Source organism: Drosophila rhopaloa, unplaced genomic scaffold, assembly GCF_018152115.1.
Source record: "Drosophila rhopaloa isolate 14029-0021.01 unplaced genomic scaffold, ASM1815211v1 contig_159, whole genome shotgun sequence".
In the NCBI taxonomy this organism is placed as follows: Eukaryota; Metazoa; Arthropoda; class Insecta; order Diptera; family Drosophilidae; genus Drosophila; species Drosophila rhopaloa.
The window spans coordinates 566,248-581,789 of record NW_025335038.1 but is presented as its reverse complement, the minus strand read 5'-3'; the positions used below and the strand labels follow the sequence as shown (position 1 = coordinate 581,789).

Below are 15,542 nucleotides of genomic sequence, written 5' to 3'. Positions count from 1 at the left end.
AAAACTCGAAGACGAAGTAAGACAAATTCATATGCTAATGAATCGAACAGGAATTTTAGAGGTATCTTAGGTTTATTACATTGCAAATCAGAAATCAATGCAACTTTTATAAATTAATTATATGAGTTCCACTTTGTGGAACACGCTTTTGTCATTATAGAGTAAATTCTTAAATAACAGAACTGGGGTTTTGAAAATGCAATAAAGGGATTTCACATTTTCCATTGGCTACATAATAATTATTTGACGATAATCGTAGAGTCATGATACTACAAATTGATTATAAGTACAACCGTCTGGTATTGCTGTCATTACAATCTAGACGGTCTTTTCGGTTTGGGAAAGGGCTTTCACCGACTTCAGGTGTTTCTTTCCAATTAGGTGCTGCTGCAAGGTGGTCGCATGATTCATCATCATGTTGCAGGGCTTGCAGTAGTACTGGCCAATCGGAGTACGGTACATGGCCAGTTCCGCGGCATCCAGTTTTTCGGATGGCGGTGGCGCCTCCGGAAGGCTTACACCGCCAGACAGATCCTGTCCAGCGGTGCGCATGTTCTTCTGGTGCCTGGCCCCTGCCAAGTGGATCTGCATTTGGGGCGCAGAAGTGACCACTATTTTGCACAGGCTGCAGGTGCGCTCCTTGTCCTCCGCCTTAATCGGGCTCTCCTGAGGCACTTCCTCCATGGGGACATCCTGTCCCAAGGCCTCCGCTTTGAGGAACAGGGTCCCTATGCCATGGCGTCCATCAGAAGGGTTCACTCCTTCGCCCTCGAGCTTGCTGCCTGTTCGCACCCACTTTCCGGCGGAGTCGTAGTGCCCGGCTCCCGAGGGCTTCGAGACGCGCTGCTCCACCAGCTTGTGCTTGCGGCCCAGGTAGTGCTGGCGGGCATGCATGGAGGAGGTGAGGTCCAGGTCGCACAGGTCGCAGTGGAAGGCACTGGGGCCGGTGGGTCCCTGCTTGGCCAGCCGCTTGACTGGAGGCGCCTGCAGACCAGCCTCTGTGTAGTTCTTCGCCAGCCAGGCGCTGATGTGGCGGTCGTGGGCCTTGGACTCGTAGTGATCTCGGGCGCACTTCCTCGAGGTCACATGCACCTTGCACAGCTCGCAGTTCAGCGGCCCAATCAGCCGGTTCAGCTCCTCCGGATAGCTCTCGTCCCGTCCGGGAAACAAGGCCAGCTTGTTGATCAGCTTCCGAGTCCACCTCCATCTGCTCAGCCTTCCGTTTCAAGGGTCTCATGGACCGGGGACCGGGATCCAAGTTGCCCGCTTGTTTACCAGGTGCAATGAGGCGGTTTCCGGTCACGACTTCCGGCGCTGGCGGAGATTCGTTCCGGGTTCTGCCCATGGGAACACTCGGGATCACTCCTGGGCACCTAGCGAGGTGCGGAATGTGGAAGTCGCTCAGGAATCCGGAAGAACTCATTTCGCGACTGAATTCTATAACCCAACGCAAAGCTAGAGATGACAATGCAAATCACACGCATGCGTCGAATAAAAACTCTGATATTTTGATGTTTAAGTAATGGCTAACAATATTATATTGTATTTTACAACACAAAATTTATAATTGCAGCCGACTCAAAAACTTCAAGTAATGTACATAGTCTCTGGCCAATCTTATTTGCAAATAAAACAAATAAACTTCTTGTGATAATATCTCAAATTATCGCAGATATTATTTTATTTTCTTATAAGGTTTTACGCAGGTTTTTCCTTTAAGAAGTTTAAATATTTAATGCTCTTTCTAAATTTTTTTTTTTTGCAGATATTTCATTGTTTTCGAAACTATCATCTCTAGGTCAGAATGAGCTTTGGCTTTGGCGGTTTTATTCAAAAATACAAAAAATTGAATTTCAGTTGTAAAGCCGTTATTTCAAGTTTTACATGTTTAAAACGAGATAATTTGGCTTTTGGTAAAAATTGATTGCATTGTTAATGTCCGTTGCCTAGACAATATAGCAATAAATTCAAATTTTATACAAACTACCTAGCTTACATGTTGATTTATAATGCCCATGTATTATTTAGCATTTAGGTATTTATTTGTAAAGTTCTTAACCTGTGTTATAAACAGGACATCCTTTAAATTTAAAAAGTTGTTTTAAAAAATACAGAAAATAAATTTATTAAAAACTTTTTATATTTGGCAGAAAAAGCCAAAATGCAATCCCCAAAAAATAATAAAAACCCCTTCTTTTTTAATTACACATTTTATTGGATTTTTTGTAGCATAAATACATTTATGAATTGATTTGGTGCTAAAATACTAACAGTTTTATCTTCTCTTGTCAGTGTATCAGTGTATAAGGATCGTATTCTGGTTGCTGTTTGCGTATTGTTCTCGACCGCCAACTTTGGGTGGCGTATAGCGTTGGATGGGTGTAAATAAATTGCCATTTGTTTCGCTTTGTATACTTCGATTAGGTAGTTGGTTCTCTCCGCTTACCATTCCGTGGTGGCTTTGTAAATTTAGAATCGTTTCCCTTGCAGCACTTGCGGCGACTGAAGGAGATAATGTATAAGTAAGTGTGTATTTAAGGGGTAACTTATGAACGGAGTTGATAATACAATATAGTAATGATATACGATCAGTTTTAATCATAAGTCTACGCGTACTAACGGTTAGATAGAGTTAGGCGTAGGTTCGTATCGAATAAGAAAAACTCGAATCGTTTTGGGGCGTGAAAAGCGGAAGATTGTAGATTGCGTAGCCGGATTGGATTGTCGTGACCCCTAATCCTCGTCGTCGTTGATGGCGGCACTGCTGCGCGAGATCTTCATGTAGGCGGCGCAGATGCACTCGCACACGAAGCGGTACTGGCTCTAAAATTTCAAATTTAAGGACACGCATAAGAAACCCATCAGTGAATCCTCGCCAGCGATACTCACCACATTCTGCACCATGCAGGCACGCTGATCGCGCATGGTGCGCACAATGTCCAATGGGTAAACGGGCTCACGGGCCTCCATTAAAGCCAGCGCAGTGTCCATCAGTATGAGCACTCCCGTCCGTCCGATTCCCGCCGAGCAGTGGACGATTACAGGTGGATTGGCGGCACTGATGCATCTGCAAACAAATGGGGATAAATATGGATTAAGGTGTTTCAGAGTTTAATTTAAAGCGAATTCTCACTGGTGCACGCTCGTCGAGACGGGCGTCTCGTCCTCCGGAGTAGCTCCATTGCTGGCCGCACACTTGCGCTCCCGCATCAGGCCGCCGTTCTCGTCGGCATCAGCATCCGCGTCCATTAGACGCACCTGCTTCAGGCTCTCCTCGATCTCCTGAAGAAGCGTGCGGTTCCGGGCGGCGCGCACCCGCTCCGTGAACTCCAGAAAGAGATTGGGATCGGAGGGCACACAGTGGTCCGGCCAGGCCAGGTACTGCATGTGGTGGATGTGTCGCTGCTCGTGCTTGTCCTTCAGCACAAACTCGCGGAATACGAAGCTGCCGGTTTCATCGGGCTTTTCGCTGAGGCAGCGCACCGAGAATCCCTCCGCCAGCTGAAGCTCCTCGCCGGTCACCGGCCAATACTGGTGACACTTCTGGCGACCCGACTCCATCACCGTGGTTAGCATCACCAGGAGGTGGCTGCTCTCCTGCTGCACCATGCGCCAAAAGTCCGTTGTGGTGCTGGCCAGTGGACCCTGGGTGGCTATGTATCTGTTCACTGCTCCGCCGGGGATCTCCATGTTCACGTAGTTGGCGTTGATGTAGTCGCCAGTAAGCGAGTTGACCAGAGAAACCCGCGTGCAATCATCTAAAATGCATGTAAATTGATGGCTTACATAGAAAATGATTCCAAAGAGGCAAGTCACACTTACATGGCGATATGTCTCGATATCGGTTCTTTGGGGCATTTGCTGGCTTCCGAGCCTCTGTAATGGCCAGATCCGGGTTCTTCCTGTACATGAGCTCGTACTGGGCCAGCAAAGCGCCGGAAGCCAAGCCATCGCTTAGCAACAGCAGGCTCTGGGTGAAGAGAGCATCCCCATCAAGCAGATTGGAGTGCGATCCGATCTCGTCGCTTTCCGGAACGTACTGATAGAGCGGCTCCTCCTCCAGAAGCAGGGGCGCCGAGCGCTGGGGGCGCACAGTGAGCAGTAGTTCGCCACTGGCCTGGTGACGGCAGTCGCGAATCATGGTTACCACCTGCTCATGTCGCAGACCGTGCACATCTCGTCCATTGATCATCAGCACCTCGTCGCCCTCGCAGACACGTGGCGTGCAGCGATCGGCGGGCGTATGGGGCACCACCTTAGAGACCTGCACCGGCAGACTCAAATCCACGCCGCCCTTCACGTTGAAGCCGTAGCGGCCCTGCTCGTCGGCCTGTAGCCGGATAGTGATGAGGTCGCTGCCACTCTCAGGCTGCTGCTGACCCACTGCGTCCGCAATGGTCGTCGGCAGCAGGAGCGGGCTGTGCTGGCCGGAGCTGTAGGCGGGCGGCATGGGCGAGGGAGAAGCAGACTCAAAGCGTCGCGTGCACTGTTCGATGAAACCCACGTCTCTGGAAGACCAAAAAATTCAAAATCGTAAGTAATCAAACCCTTTGAAACAATTTCTGAACTACTTACAGCTGGATGTCATACTCGTCGCTCTGCTGCTCCCAGGCCTTTCTGGGCATGGAGTCGGCCTCCTTGGAAGTGACCTTGTTGTCGTGCGCGCGGCTCGTTTTGGTAATGGTCAGAATGGTGCCTCCGGTGGATTGCTTTCCATTGTGGGAGGTGGCACTCTCGGAGCCGCTGTGCTGCAGCATCGGAGTGCCTCCCGAGGAGCCCGAGGTTCCGCCGGCTGCTCCAAGGAGCCGCTTGCTGGGCGAGCGCACAAAGACCTTGTGGATACGGCCGCGCTGCTTGGATTCCTGCACCGCCTGAAGCTCTGTGCGACCCGAGTAGTAGAACTTGCTGCCCAGGCTGATGTTCAGGAAGCGCGAGAGGCGGTGCGGTCGCTTTAGGCGGAAGAAGCTGTGGTGCTCCACGCAGGACTTCCACAGCGCCTTGGCGTGCTTGTGGCTGCTCATCCCGAATCCCAGCAAGGTGTCGTAGCTCTCGCTGGGCTCACGGCGCAGCTGAATGAAGAAGTCCTTGCGCTTAAACGACACCTTGACCATCTTACTCCACGAGAAGGTGTTCACCCTCAGCGAATGCTGGAAGACGAGCAGTCCCACCGCCGAGACGCCCAGTTGCAGCTCCTTGCCATTGGAATCGGTGGCCCTGTGCAAGTCGATCCCGTACAGCTCCAGTCGCTTAGCGTGCTCCAGATAGTTGTACTCCGCGTCCGCCGGAAGCTGGCCACGATGAAGCTTATGCAGCTCTCCAACTTTGCGTTCCGCCTCGGGCGTCTGGTCGCTGAGCAACTGCATCCCGTTCAAATAGCCCGGCTGGTGTTCCGGGGCATTGAAGTCGCCCAACTCGGCTGTGAAAATGGGTAATGAAAATGCCAATTAGTGTCTGAACGAGCTCTGCTCTATCGTAAACTCACATTGCACCGTGTAACTGGCAAGCAGGCACTGGGTGTTGCTGGAGCATGGCAGCTTCCCCAGCAGGATTTGACGCTTGATCTGCAGATAGAACTGGTAGCGAGTGAACTCCTCCTGCAGTCGGCTGGGATCGCTTACAAAGAACTGGTGCAGAAAAGGGGTATGTTATGTTCGTGAATGATGGTAGTAGGCAGGGATCTCACCTTAACCTTAAACTCTAATAATGGAACGGCATCGTTGTCCAGCGAAACGCTGCTGCATTGCTTCTTAAACTGCTTCTGGGCATCCACCCATCTCTAAAAATGAGACATTAAAGGAATTAGACGAGTTCTCGAAGATAAAAATTCCACGACTTACCACAACGTCACCCGGCTTCTGGGGAAAGAGTAGACCAAAGTAGTCCCTTTCGGATAACTCGAGATATTGAAAGACCTGATCCAAAAGTTCAGAGCCTTTTGCACGTTTCTAAAGGAGTAGAAAAGATTCGGATATAGCTATATTTAAAACCCTAGAATGTATTTATTACTCTTCAGTGTATCGACACAGCTAAAACACCTCAAAAGCAAATCTTTGCTTTAATTTCTCCCCTATTGTCTTCGATGCCATTACAGTGATTAAGTGACTACCATTTAGTTGCAATTTGGTAGACAGATTCCATCTCGATTATTATTTTCCAGTGCTGCAACCACACACTTGATCATCGAGGTGAAAGAAAGCGAAACCTCGGATGGAGATTGGAAAACAATGCGGACAAGTGCGTGTCTGGAGATGCTAGTCGAGATGAAAGCAAGCTTTGAGTGCAGAGCCAAAAAATGAACAGATAAAAAGTGAATAAATGAATAGTGATGATTAACCGACGAAGGCCTCGAAACTTTCTTTGCTTTGACTATGATTCGCATATCAAATAATTATGCGCATGGCTAATGCGAGTACTACTACGCAAACAGTTGCGGTTTGAACATTATAATAAATTTTAAAGGTGTAATACAACCATGGATTTACGATATTACTTTGGTTATGATATGCAAAGCACATAATGCACTCGTTAACAGTTGGGGAATATTAGGCTTTGAGGGTTGTAACCATGTAAAGTAAGTTACTTTATTCGGGGGTGTTACCTCGATCCGAAAGGTGTGCGTGATGTCATCTAGGAACAGGACGGTGACGCATTGCTGCCGTTGCGGGTTCTTCTTGTCGCGCGCCAGTTCTGGGCCGCCTCCTCTCAGGCGAAAGGTTCTGGTCAGGTTGCTCAGTCGGAAGCGCTCAAACATGACCGAACTCCATGAACTCCATGATTCGGGTGGGGATCGAGGGGTGCGAAAGTACGTATAGCACGCTGGAGGGCGCTGATTGCGGAGAAAGAGCCCCCGGGCGGCAGTCGGGTCTCTCCTGGCTCGGCTTCTTGTTTATTCGATAAATTGGCAAGAGTATTCGTTTGCTTTGTGTGCTGGCTGGTTGTTTTGTTTTCAGTTAACTTGACTGCCTTCCTCGGCTCCTTTTCATGTGAATGGATGGATCTCTGATTGACTGAAACGAGAGCGGGTGAGAACAGGGTCTTTATGAGCACCGACTTACGGCTTGGCTTGATGAAGGCACAAGTATAAGCCTTCTCGCCTCCTCTTCCGCTGCAGTTGTTTATTTTCTTAGTTATTTTATGTCTAGCACACACTCACTCGCACACTCGCTACCTAACAACGCAAGACTCGGCTTTCTGCCCCTCATTTCCTTATCCCCCGCGGGATTGGATGGTGCATACTTCCACGTAGAGCAACAAACCCAGACAAACAAACCACGTCGTCGACAATCGACAAGTGCCGGGTGACTAATAATTTCTTTTGGAGGCCTTTCTTTGCCTCTTGCCTTGCAGCTCATAGCTTTTTCACTCAAACTTGTAGATAAGGTAAAGTCAGCCACTATAAAGAGGGCCTTACACATTTGTACACTAAAGAAAATAATTATAAATTCAAAAGAAAACATTTATCAAAGAAAACTATAAATTACAGCTTTTAAAAACTCATTCCAAATTACGGAAAATGCAAAATTTTAAAAAAAGAGAGTATAAAAGCATAGAAATTTGGGCCGTATAAGTAAAAAGTAATAAATGCTATAAAAAATGGATATAAGATTTTAGCTAAGAACATAATGTTGGATTGATTAAATTGTCGTATTTTGACCACAGACAACTATACATATACCCAATATTAGACAATACCTAAAAACTTAATTCTTTCAGTGCAGTTGCCCCATGCCGTGTGGCACAAATCGTCTTTGCTAATGATTGATGTGCCGTATAATTGGCTTAAATGCTCTCGACTAATATACACAGAACCAAGTATCTGTGTGTGGATAATTGTAAGCACTATTCCACCTATTTTACCTTTCAACCTTGTTTCTGCAGACGTTGACTATTCTCCTAAACTGGGTTAAAACCGCTTTTGTTGAGCTGCGCGAAGCGGACACGGCGCGAAATAAAAAGGGCCAAGAAGTCGATAGCGAGCTTTTTCCGTAGTTACCATGCAGTTGCCAGTAATTATCGAACAGGGGCTAACTAGCGAATTCCCTTGAGTCAGTGGCCGCTTTTAGACACTGATCGAAAGACTAGGGGTCAGATATCGCGTTAAGCGTTATATCGAAGTGCAAATAAGGTATAACATAGGTTACTTTTCTGTATCGTTTTGACACAAACCCAAGTTCTTTTGTTTTCTTTCTTTGGCAGAGGGAGAGCGCAATTGTCGCAAGTAAAAATATCTTAGTATAGGAAAAGATATTTCTGTATGCTGTTCTATATAAATAATACGTTTCCGGACTGTTGTCAGGCGAAAGAGACAAATCGGTGAAACGGGCGGATCTAGAATCAAAACTATTGCTAGCATAAATACCACTTAACTAGAAAAACTTGTGCGCTGCCAATGACATGCAGATAATTTATATGGGGGCACAATGAAATCACAAATGGGCAATAAATAAATGTGGCTTAAGATCGGGACAAAGGTGGTCGGTTCCTGACTTGGGTTCTGTTTCCTCATCAAACCGCCCCAAGTTTATTTATCAGTTGGTTAATTAATTAATTTTATGTAATTACAATAGAAGGAAAACGGTCTACAATAGGTTTTCGTACCGTGGTCACTATACAAGTCCATTCTTTAAACTATAAACAATTATTTCCTTTTTAAAAAGATCAGTACGGAAAACCACTTATCCAATACTGAAAAAGAATTTCAAATTCCCTTAAAATTAATCTTTCTGTTTACTATCCCAGTTGCATTATCTTGGGTCACCACTGTATTTGCCTGGGTTATCAATAGAGTTGCAAAACAGAACGAAAAAGAAAATCCCAGAATTATCAAAAACAAACAAATAAAAGGGTGGCGTCATTCTCTGTCGCCCACGAGACAGGGTTTCGATACTAGATGGATGAAACGTGGGGCACTCCCACGCTGGATGCCATATTTGCCCGGAAGCCAGTTAGTTCGGTGTCCATTTAAGGGCAGTGCAGCTTGTAAATGGACATACAACTACTCTCAGTCGCATTGGCTTTTCATTATGAAATCGAAATCGAAATGGACAACACCTAGCTGGTGTCCCATTCAGATGTCCATTGTATGAGCGCTCTTCCTCATTTTTCAGTTCGTTGACCGACTTTCTGTGCGAAATTATCATTGGGACACATATTTGCATACATGTTTGTTTGTTTACCCAGCTCTTTCTCCATCCCGCTGACCGAATAACGGTCTGGGGGCAGCCTCACCTTCCGTTTCATTCAGCGGCTCTTTCTTTGTTCGCTCGAGGGCAAAAAAAAAGAGATGGCTAAAGAGAAGCTCTTGCCAAACCAGTTGGGGTCTATAAAGCTAACACAGCACTTTCTTAGGGCACCTCCCCTGACCCCTGCAAGTCCGCAAGTACTTGAGATCGACTTGGGATTGTCGAGAGCTCATCACTCGGGGCTGCTCAATAAATGGAACCATTCCAGAGACAAGGGCAATGGGCACAATGGATCCGTATGAGGTAATGGAAACCGCAGACGTGGAACTTCTAAGGAAACGTAATTCGAGATACGCCAGCCACAAGAAAAACAACAAGGCCTAGGCCAAACAAAGCGGGCGTAAAGATAAACTTTTAAAGGAACAGTGATGAGGGGGCGTGGAAAGCGGTGCAGAGGACAACCCGATGTCACTCAACTTCAATTACACGCGACATCCTTCAAGCTGGTTTCCATTTTTAGGACGGACCTCTTACGGCGCCTGGCAACCCCAATCAAAATCAAATTCAAATAGGGCAAATTGCTCTGAATTAGTCTGAAAGTTTTCCCCTTTATAGAAAATCAGTAATGTGGGAAATAACATTTTCAACACTTGTTTCTTCGGCGTTATGAAGAATTTGGATTGTAGATATTTTAAAAAGCAGTAAGGAAAATAACTAACTATCTCTCAGCCATATCTTCTATTTATATTCTATTGTTTTTAAAGTTCTTAATGTCGTTTTTAGCTTGTTACCAATGTGTGGTCAGCTTAGAAACCCCAATTCCTTGTGCGAAAGACAAAATTAGGGGAACTCAAAGCAAAAGCTTGGTCCAAATTGAATTTCCCGGCGTCAAGGGTTGTGGTTCACCTGGTTGGACGGCACCCTCCGGAAAATTGCTTTTAAAAAGGAACAGGGAGCTCTGTGGAAAAACAGGTTATGCTCCCCGATTGATTTTCTCTCGTGCCGGCGACGCATCAATTACGCTGGCCTGGCATTAATTATCGGCTGGCGTATGCATTTGGTGGGGTTTATTTTATGGCTGCCTATACCGCCATGCGTCAGGGTTGCCATGTGTTCATTGTGGAAGGGGTGGCGACCCCAGGAAGGGATGGGGACTTCATCCAAGGCGGGGTTTAGTGCGCTTATCGCTGTTTGCCTTTTAATTTTATTGCTTTTGGGGCAGGGGGAGGTGGCGGGGGAGGGAGGGACGCACCCCGTGAGTTTGTTTAGCGCTCAACATTCCGAATATGCTATTTTCGTGTTCATATTCCCCATGCAACACAGCCCCCGGCTGAAGACCCGGGCGACACTTACACAAACCCAGACGCACTAACCCAAAACTGGAGCTGTTTGCTATTAAATTAAATTTGAATATTACGTCGTATGTTATGATTATAATTCTTTCACATTATTCAATCATTTTTTAAATTCTTATATATTTTAACACTCCGCCAAAGTGATTTAAATTGGTTCAATGTCTTGAAAAAAAAATTGAAAAGATAATCATAGGAAACAAATAAATGAATGATAAATTTGGGCACATAAAAGTGTACTAATATAACACATTTCAATGTAACAATTCGATCAAAAAAAAAATAATTCACTTGAAAAAAATATATAAATATTGTATTAAGTTTTGCAAGTATTTTCATACTTCTAATGTTTCTTAATTTTGTCAAATTAATTAGTATATTTTCTGAGACTTGCGCAATGATTCTCTCAGCGTAGAACTGCAGCTGATTGCGATTCTCTACCCTCTCCTTTCTTTCTAGACTCACTGTATTTACTTTTAGTGTTCATCTTTCGATTGGGGCAATTGTGGTTGTTGTTGCTTGGCGTAGCTAACAGCTTATGATGCAGCTTGATGTGCGAATAGAGAGGGGCAGTGGCAGTAGCAGTTACGGTTAATTGACGAATTTGTAAACAAACAATCAGCGATTAATTGCGAGAGGGAGAGGGAATACATCTTGGCTATCCATTTATTTTGGCCTTATCTGCGACTATTGCCACTTCCTTCATTGCATGATGTCCGTGCGGCTTACATGCCGTATTTGTGTGTGTGTGTGAGCAACCTCAATCTCCCTCTCTCTATCTCTCGCCTGCATTCAAATCAGAAAGAGGCTGTGTGGGGGAAAGGGATGGTGCGAGAGCAACGGCAAAATGAAGAATAATAATAATTACACACATTGCAGCAAAGAGGAGTTGCAACACAAAAAGGAAATGAAAAGAAGTGGAAGAATAAAAACTCACCTTTATCTTGCTTTCTCACACTCTTGACTGCTATACCAACTAGAAAACTTCCTTTTTTCGTTCCTGATTTATTTAACAAGCCCCAAATGTTTTTCACACAATCGGAAGGAGGCAGCATAAAACACACGCACGCACACGGTGCACACACACCGACACTCGCACTTACACTTAAGCAGCCGCTTCGGGAAATAAATCAACAAATGACGAAAAACTAAACAATTAAATTACACCGACTGATACACAATTAACAGAAATGCGCTATTTATATTTTAAGTTTAATCTGTCTCATTAATTGGGACTTTTCGCGGAAACGGATGAAACGAAAACAAACCGAAAGAAACTGAATCGACGGTAGAGGTGGAAACGGCAATGAAAAATTAGAGATGGAGAAACGCCGATGCTTACATCGATTATTTTGAAACATCGCTCATATCGATGTTTGCCAGGGCGTCAACAATGTTTTGCATCTCCAACGACTAAGAAAACAAAGTAGACGTTTTTCAAACTTTGAAAATTAGTCACACCAAAAAATGTCACAAGGGCTTGAATATTTATCGGTCGTTTTATCGGCAAGACTAATTGTAATATATTATTTTAAAGTTTGGATAAGCATTTAATCTTAAAAATTTATAAAATCAGGGAAAAGTAATTTTAAAACCGTTTGTTAGAGTTAAAAGAACCCTTCAATTAATGCAGCTCACGCTCCCGTTGACTGTTATCGAAAATCTGTCGATGTGTGGGGTATTTTCGGGAATAAAACTATAGCTTTCTTAAAAACAAATTCATTCCCTCGTAAACTATTGGAAATACGAATCTAAAATTTTAATATTAAGGAGCCAGTATTTTGCAATTTAATAATTAATTTAACATGGTAATTGGCCCGGCTAGTATTGTTATACTCTTTGCTCTGTTGGTTTGTGACATGGCTAAAACATCCTTAGTTAAAATTTGAACCTAATGTTAAGATATTAAATTTAAATTATTATATAATTTTGGTCAAAAGTGTGCAACGCGGAGAAGGAGAAATCTCCGACCCTATAAAGTAAACGCGGAGGGATAAAAGCGCCATAAACGATATAAACCAAAAACCAAAAATCATATTATTATTATATTATTATTATTATTTATATTGGTCTTTGAAATACCCTCTTATAATTTCAGTCAAAAGTTTGCAACGCAGTAAAGGAGACATTTCCGACCCTATATAGTATATATATTCTTGATCAGCATCACCAGTTGTGTTTTTGTTGCAGGTGGTATATAAGTCGGAACGAGCCGGATCGGGCGACTATATAACATAGCTGCCTATAACTGAACGATCGGAAATGCCAAACTTGGTGTTTTTAAAGTAGGAAGCGGTATTTTTATGAGTATTAAGAATGCATCATATGAATAATTTTGGAGAATATAATTTACAGAGTATTCTGCAGGGTATATCAACTTCGGCTCCGCCCGAAGTTAGATTTCCTTTCTGTTATACCCTTGCAGAGGGTATTATAATTTGGTCAAAAGTGCAACGCAGTGAAGGAGACATCTCCGACCCTATAAAGTATATATATTCTTGATCAGGATCACCTCCTGAGTTGATATAGCCATGTCCGTCTGTCCGTCTGTCCGTCTGTCTGTCCGTCTGTCTGTCCGTCTGTCTGTTTCTACGCAAACTAGTCTCTCATTTTTAAAGCTATCGAATTGAAACTTTGCACACACCCTTCTTTCCTTTGCACGCAGTATATAAGTCGGAACGGCAGAGATCGGCCGACTATATCCTATAGCTGCCATATAACTGATTGATCGGAAATGCCATAACTTTGGTGTTTGTAAAGTTAGGAAGTTGGGATTTTATATGGGTGTTATATTTGGCCAATCAATCCGACCTACCAAATTTCATAAGGATCGGCCGACTATATCCTATAGCTGCCATATAACTGATTGATCGGAAATGCCATAACTCTGCTGTTTGTTAAGTTAGGAAGTTGGGACTTTCTGTGGGTTCTATATTTGGCCAATCAATCCGACGTACCAAATTTCATAAGGATCGGCCGACTATATCTTATAGCTGCCATATAACTGATTGATCGGAAATGCCATAACTTTGGTGTTTGTTAAAGTTAGGAAGTTGGGATTTTCTATGGGTTTTATTTTTGGCCAATCAATCCGACCTACCAAAGTTCATAAGGATCGGCCGACTATATCTTATAGCTGCCATATAACTGAACGATTGGAAATGCTATAACTTTGGTGTTTTTAAAGTTAGGAAGTTGGGATTTTTATGAGTATTAAGAATGCATCATATGAATAATTTTGGAGAATATAATTTACAGAGTATTCTGCAAGGGTATATCAACTTCGGCTCCGCCCGAAGTTAGCTTTCCTTTCTTGTTTTTCTATATTTTTATGACAATTTTGCAGTTTAAAAGCTTTTGACATGAAACTATGCATCTAGTTTATTTATGTATACCTTATTCCTATCGCTACTTTTTTAATTTTAGCAATTTCGGCAAAATCTGCTAGGGTATTAAGACTTCGGCTTTCCGAAGTTAGCTTCCGTCCACGTTTTAATCAATGTTAAGATAATATATTTGTTTGTAATTTATGGCCAAAAACGAGTGATAATAATAAATTTGTATTTTGTGATTTTTTGCTCATTAATCAGATGTTGGTTCAACACTGTGTATCAGTGTTTACCTTTTTTAAGGAAAGAAAATTTATATGAACCACTTGGTATAAAGATGTCGTTGGAAGTGTACACAATTATTTTACAAATCCAACTTTCACCATATAAATATGTACATACAAACATATGTATGCATATTTGAAAAATTTAATATTATGAAATATGTCATAAATAAAAACTTTCTCATCTCACTAAAATTTGCATTTCTAACTTTGAAACATTCTATTTTGACATGAGATTAAAGAAATATTTTATAGCCCTGTTTTTTTGCATTTGTTCTGAGCAAAAATATCTCTAATTCCTAGAAATGTTGTTTATCAAGCACATGACTTTTATTAAAGCTTGCGATGCTACATATGTACATATGTATGAACATACATTTATTTGTACACTAGAACAGTTTGCCTTTATTTTGACATTAATTCAAAAATGTTTGCTAGAAACGATAGGGCGTTTTTAAAAATATTTTTACAAAGACTATCTCTAATTAATATACATACATATATAAAAAATGTCTTGGTGCATAGCAACACCATACAGCAACAGCTTTTAAAGACAGTGTTTTAAATACCTTTTCTTTTGTAAAAATGAACAGAAACTGGCTTCCCACAATTTTTATTTAAATACACAAAAAAATATTTACATATGTTAATTTCTGACCGTTTTTTTAATTCCCTGTTTGCTGTTCCTATGTCCCAGTGTGCATAATCTCTATCTTTTTTGGCAATTCAAGGCTGTGCGAACTTGAAAAAATAAACAACAAAAAAGAAATAAAAGCAAGAAAGAAAAGCTTACTTCGGGCGGAGCCGAAGTTGATATACTCTTGCAGAATATTCTGTAAGTTATGGCATATTAAATCGTTCAGTTATATGGCAGCTATAGGATATGGTCGGTCCATCCTTATGAAATTTGGTATGTCGAAATTGATTGGCCAAAAATAAAACCCAAAGAAAATCCCAACTTTACAAACACCAAAATTATGGCATTTCTGATCAATCAGTTATATGGCAGCTATATGATATAGTCGGCCGATCCCGGCCGTTCCGACTTATATACTGCGTGCAAGGGAACGAAGGGTGTGTGCAAAGTTTAAATTCGATATCTTTCAACTGAGAGACAAGTTCGCCTAGAAACAGACAGACGGACATGCTTAAATCAACTCAGGACGCGACCCTGATCAAGAATATATATACTTTATAGGGTCGGAGATTTCACTGCGTTGCACACTTTTGACCAACATTATAATATCCTCTGCAAGGGTATAAAAATATCACTGACGAAATTTGTTGATCTCACAACGTCTGCAAGAGAATATGCTAAGAGAATGAAAAAAAACTGTTTCATTTTTTACGAACTTTTGCACACTTTTATGCAGTGAGAAAAATGTTTAAAATAAG

At 42.9% G+C, this 15,542-nt stretch overlaps 2 protein-coding genes across 4 annotated transcripts; both read right to left on the bottom strand.

Moving 5' to 3' along the window:
- Window positions 1-56: 56 nt before the first annotated feature.
- LOC108041842 (zinc finger protein 346) lies at window positions 57-1,483 on the bottom strand. Its single transcript, XM_017119889.2, is given in 2 exon segments — window positions 57-1,192; window positions 1,194-1,483. Coding segments are annotated over 2 exon segments (1,104 nt in total). The 5' UTR covers window positions 1,424-1,483; the 3' UTR covers window positions 57-318.
- Window positions 1,484-2,191: 708 nt separating this feature from the next.
- LOC108041838 (tyrosine-protein phosphatase non-receptor type 4) lies at window positions 2,192-11,853 on the bottom strand. 3 transcript variants are annotated; one of them, XR_001769173.2, is made up of 11 exons: window positions 11,472-11,853; window positions 6,599-7,007; window positions 5,838-5,945; window positions 5,684-5,776; window positions 5,483-5,624; window positions 4,576-5,416; window positions 3,823-4,508; window positions 3,134-3,758; window positions 2,890-3,067; window positions 2,621-2,823; window positions 2,192-2,502 (listed from the first exon to the last, which is right to left on the bottom strand). XR_001769173.2 is itself a non-coding variant. In XM_017119881.2 (10 exons), the coding sequence occupies exons 2-10, from the start codon at window positions 6,749-6,751 to the stop codon at window positions 2,734-2,736; spliced, it is 2,916 nt and encodes a 971-aa protein (XP_016975370.2). In that variant the 5' UTR covers window positions 6,752-7,007; window positions 11,472-11,853; the 3' UTR covers window positions 2,518-2,733. The 3 variants fall into 3 exon arrangements, 2 of the variants coding, with proteins under 2 accessions (XP_016975370.2, XP_016975371.2); XM_017119881.2 differs by lacking the exon at window positions 2,192-2,502 and having other exon boundaries at window positions 2,518-2,823; XM_017119882.2 differs by lacking the exon at window positions 2,192-2,502 and having other exon boundaries at window positions 2,518-2,823; window positions 11,638-11,853.
- Window positions 11,854-15,542: the final 3,689 nt, after the last annotated feature.

What these genes read in the sequence shown, in the direction of transcription:
- LOC108041838 (XM_017119881.2), bottom strand. Translation starts at nt 6,751, where the DNA reads ATGTTTGAGCGCTTCCGACTGAGCAACCTGACCAGAACCTTTCGCCTG. An exon ending in TATTAGAGTTTAAGGTTAAG is followed by an intron (nt 5,625 to 5,683) that starts GTGAGATCCCTG and finishes TTTCTGCACCAG; the next exon opens with TTCTTTGTAAGCGATCCCAG. An exon ending in TGCCAGTTACACGGTGCAAT is followed by an intron (nt 5,417 to 5,482) that starts GTGAGTTTACGA and finishes CCATTTTCACAG; the next exon opens with CCGAGTTGGGCGACTTCAAT.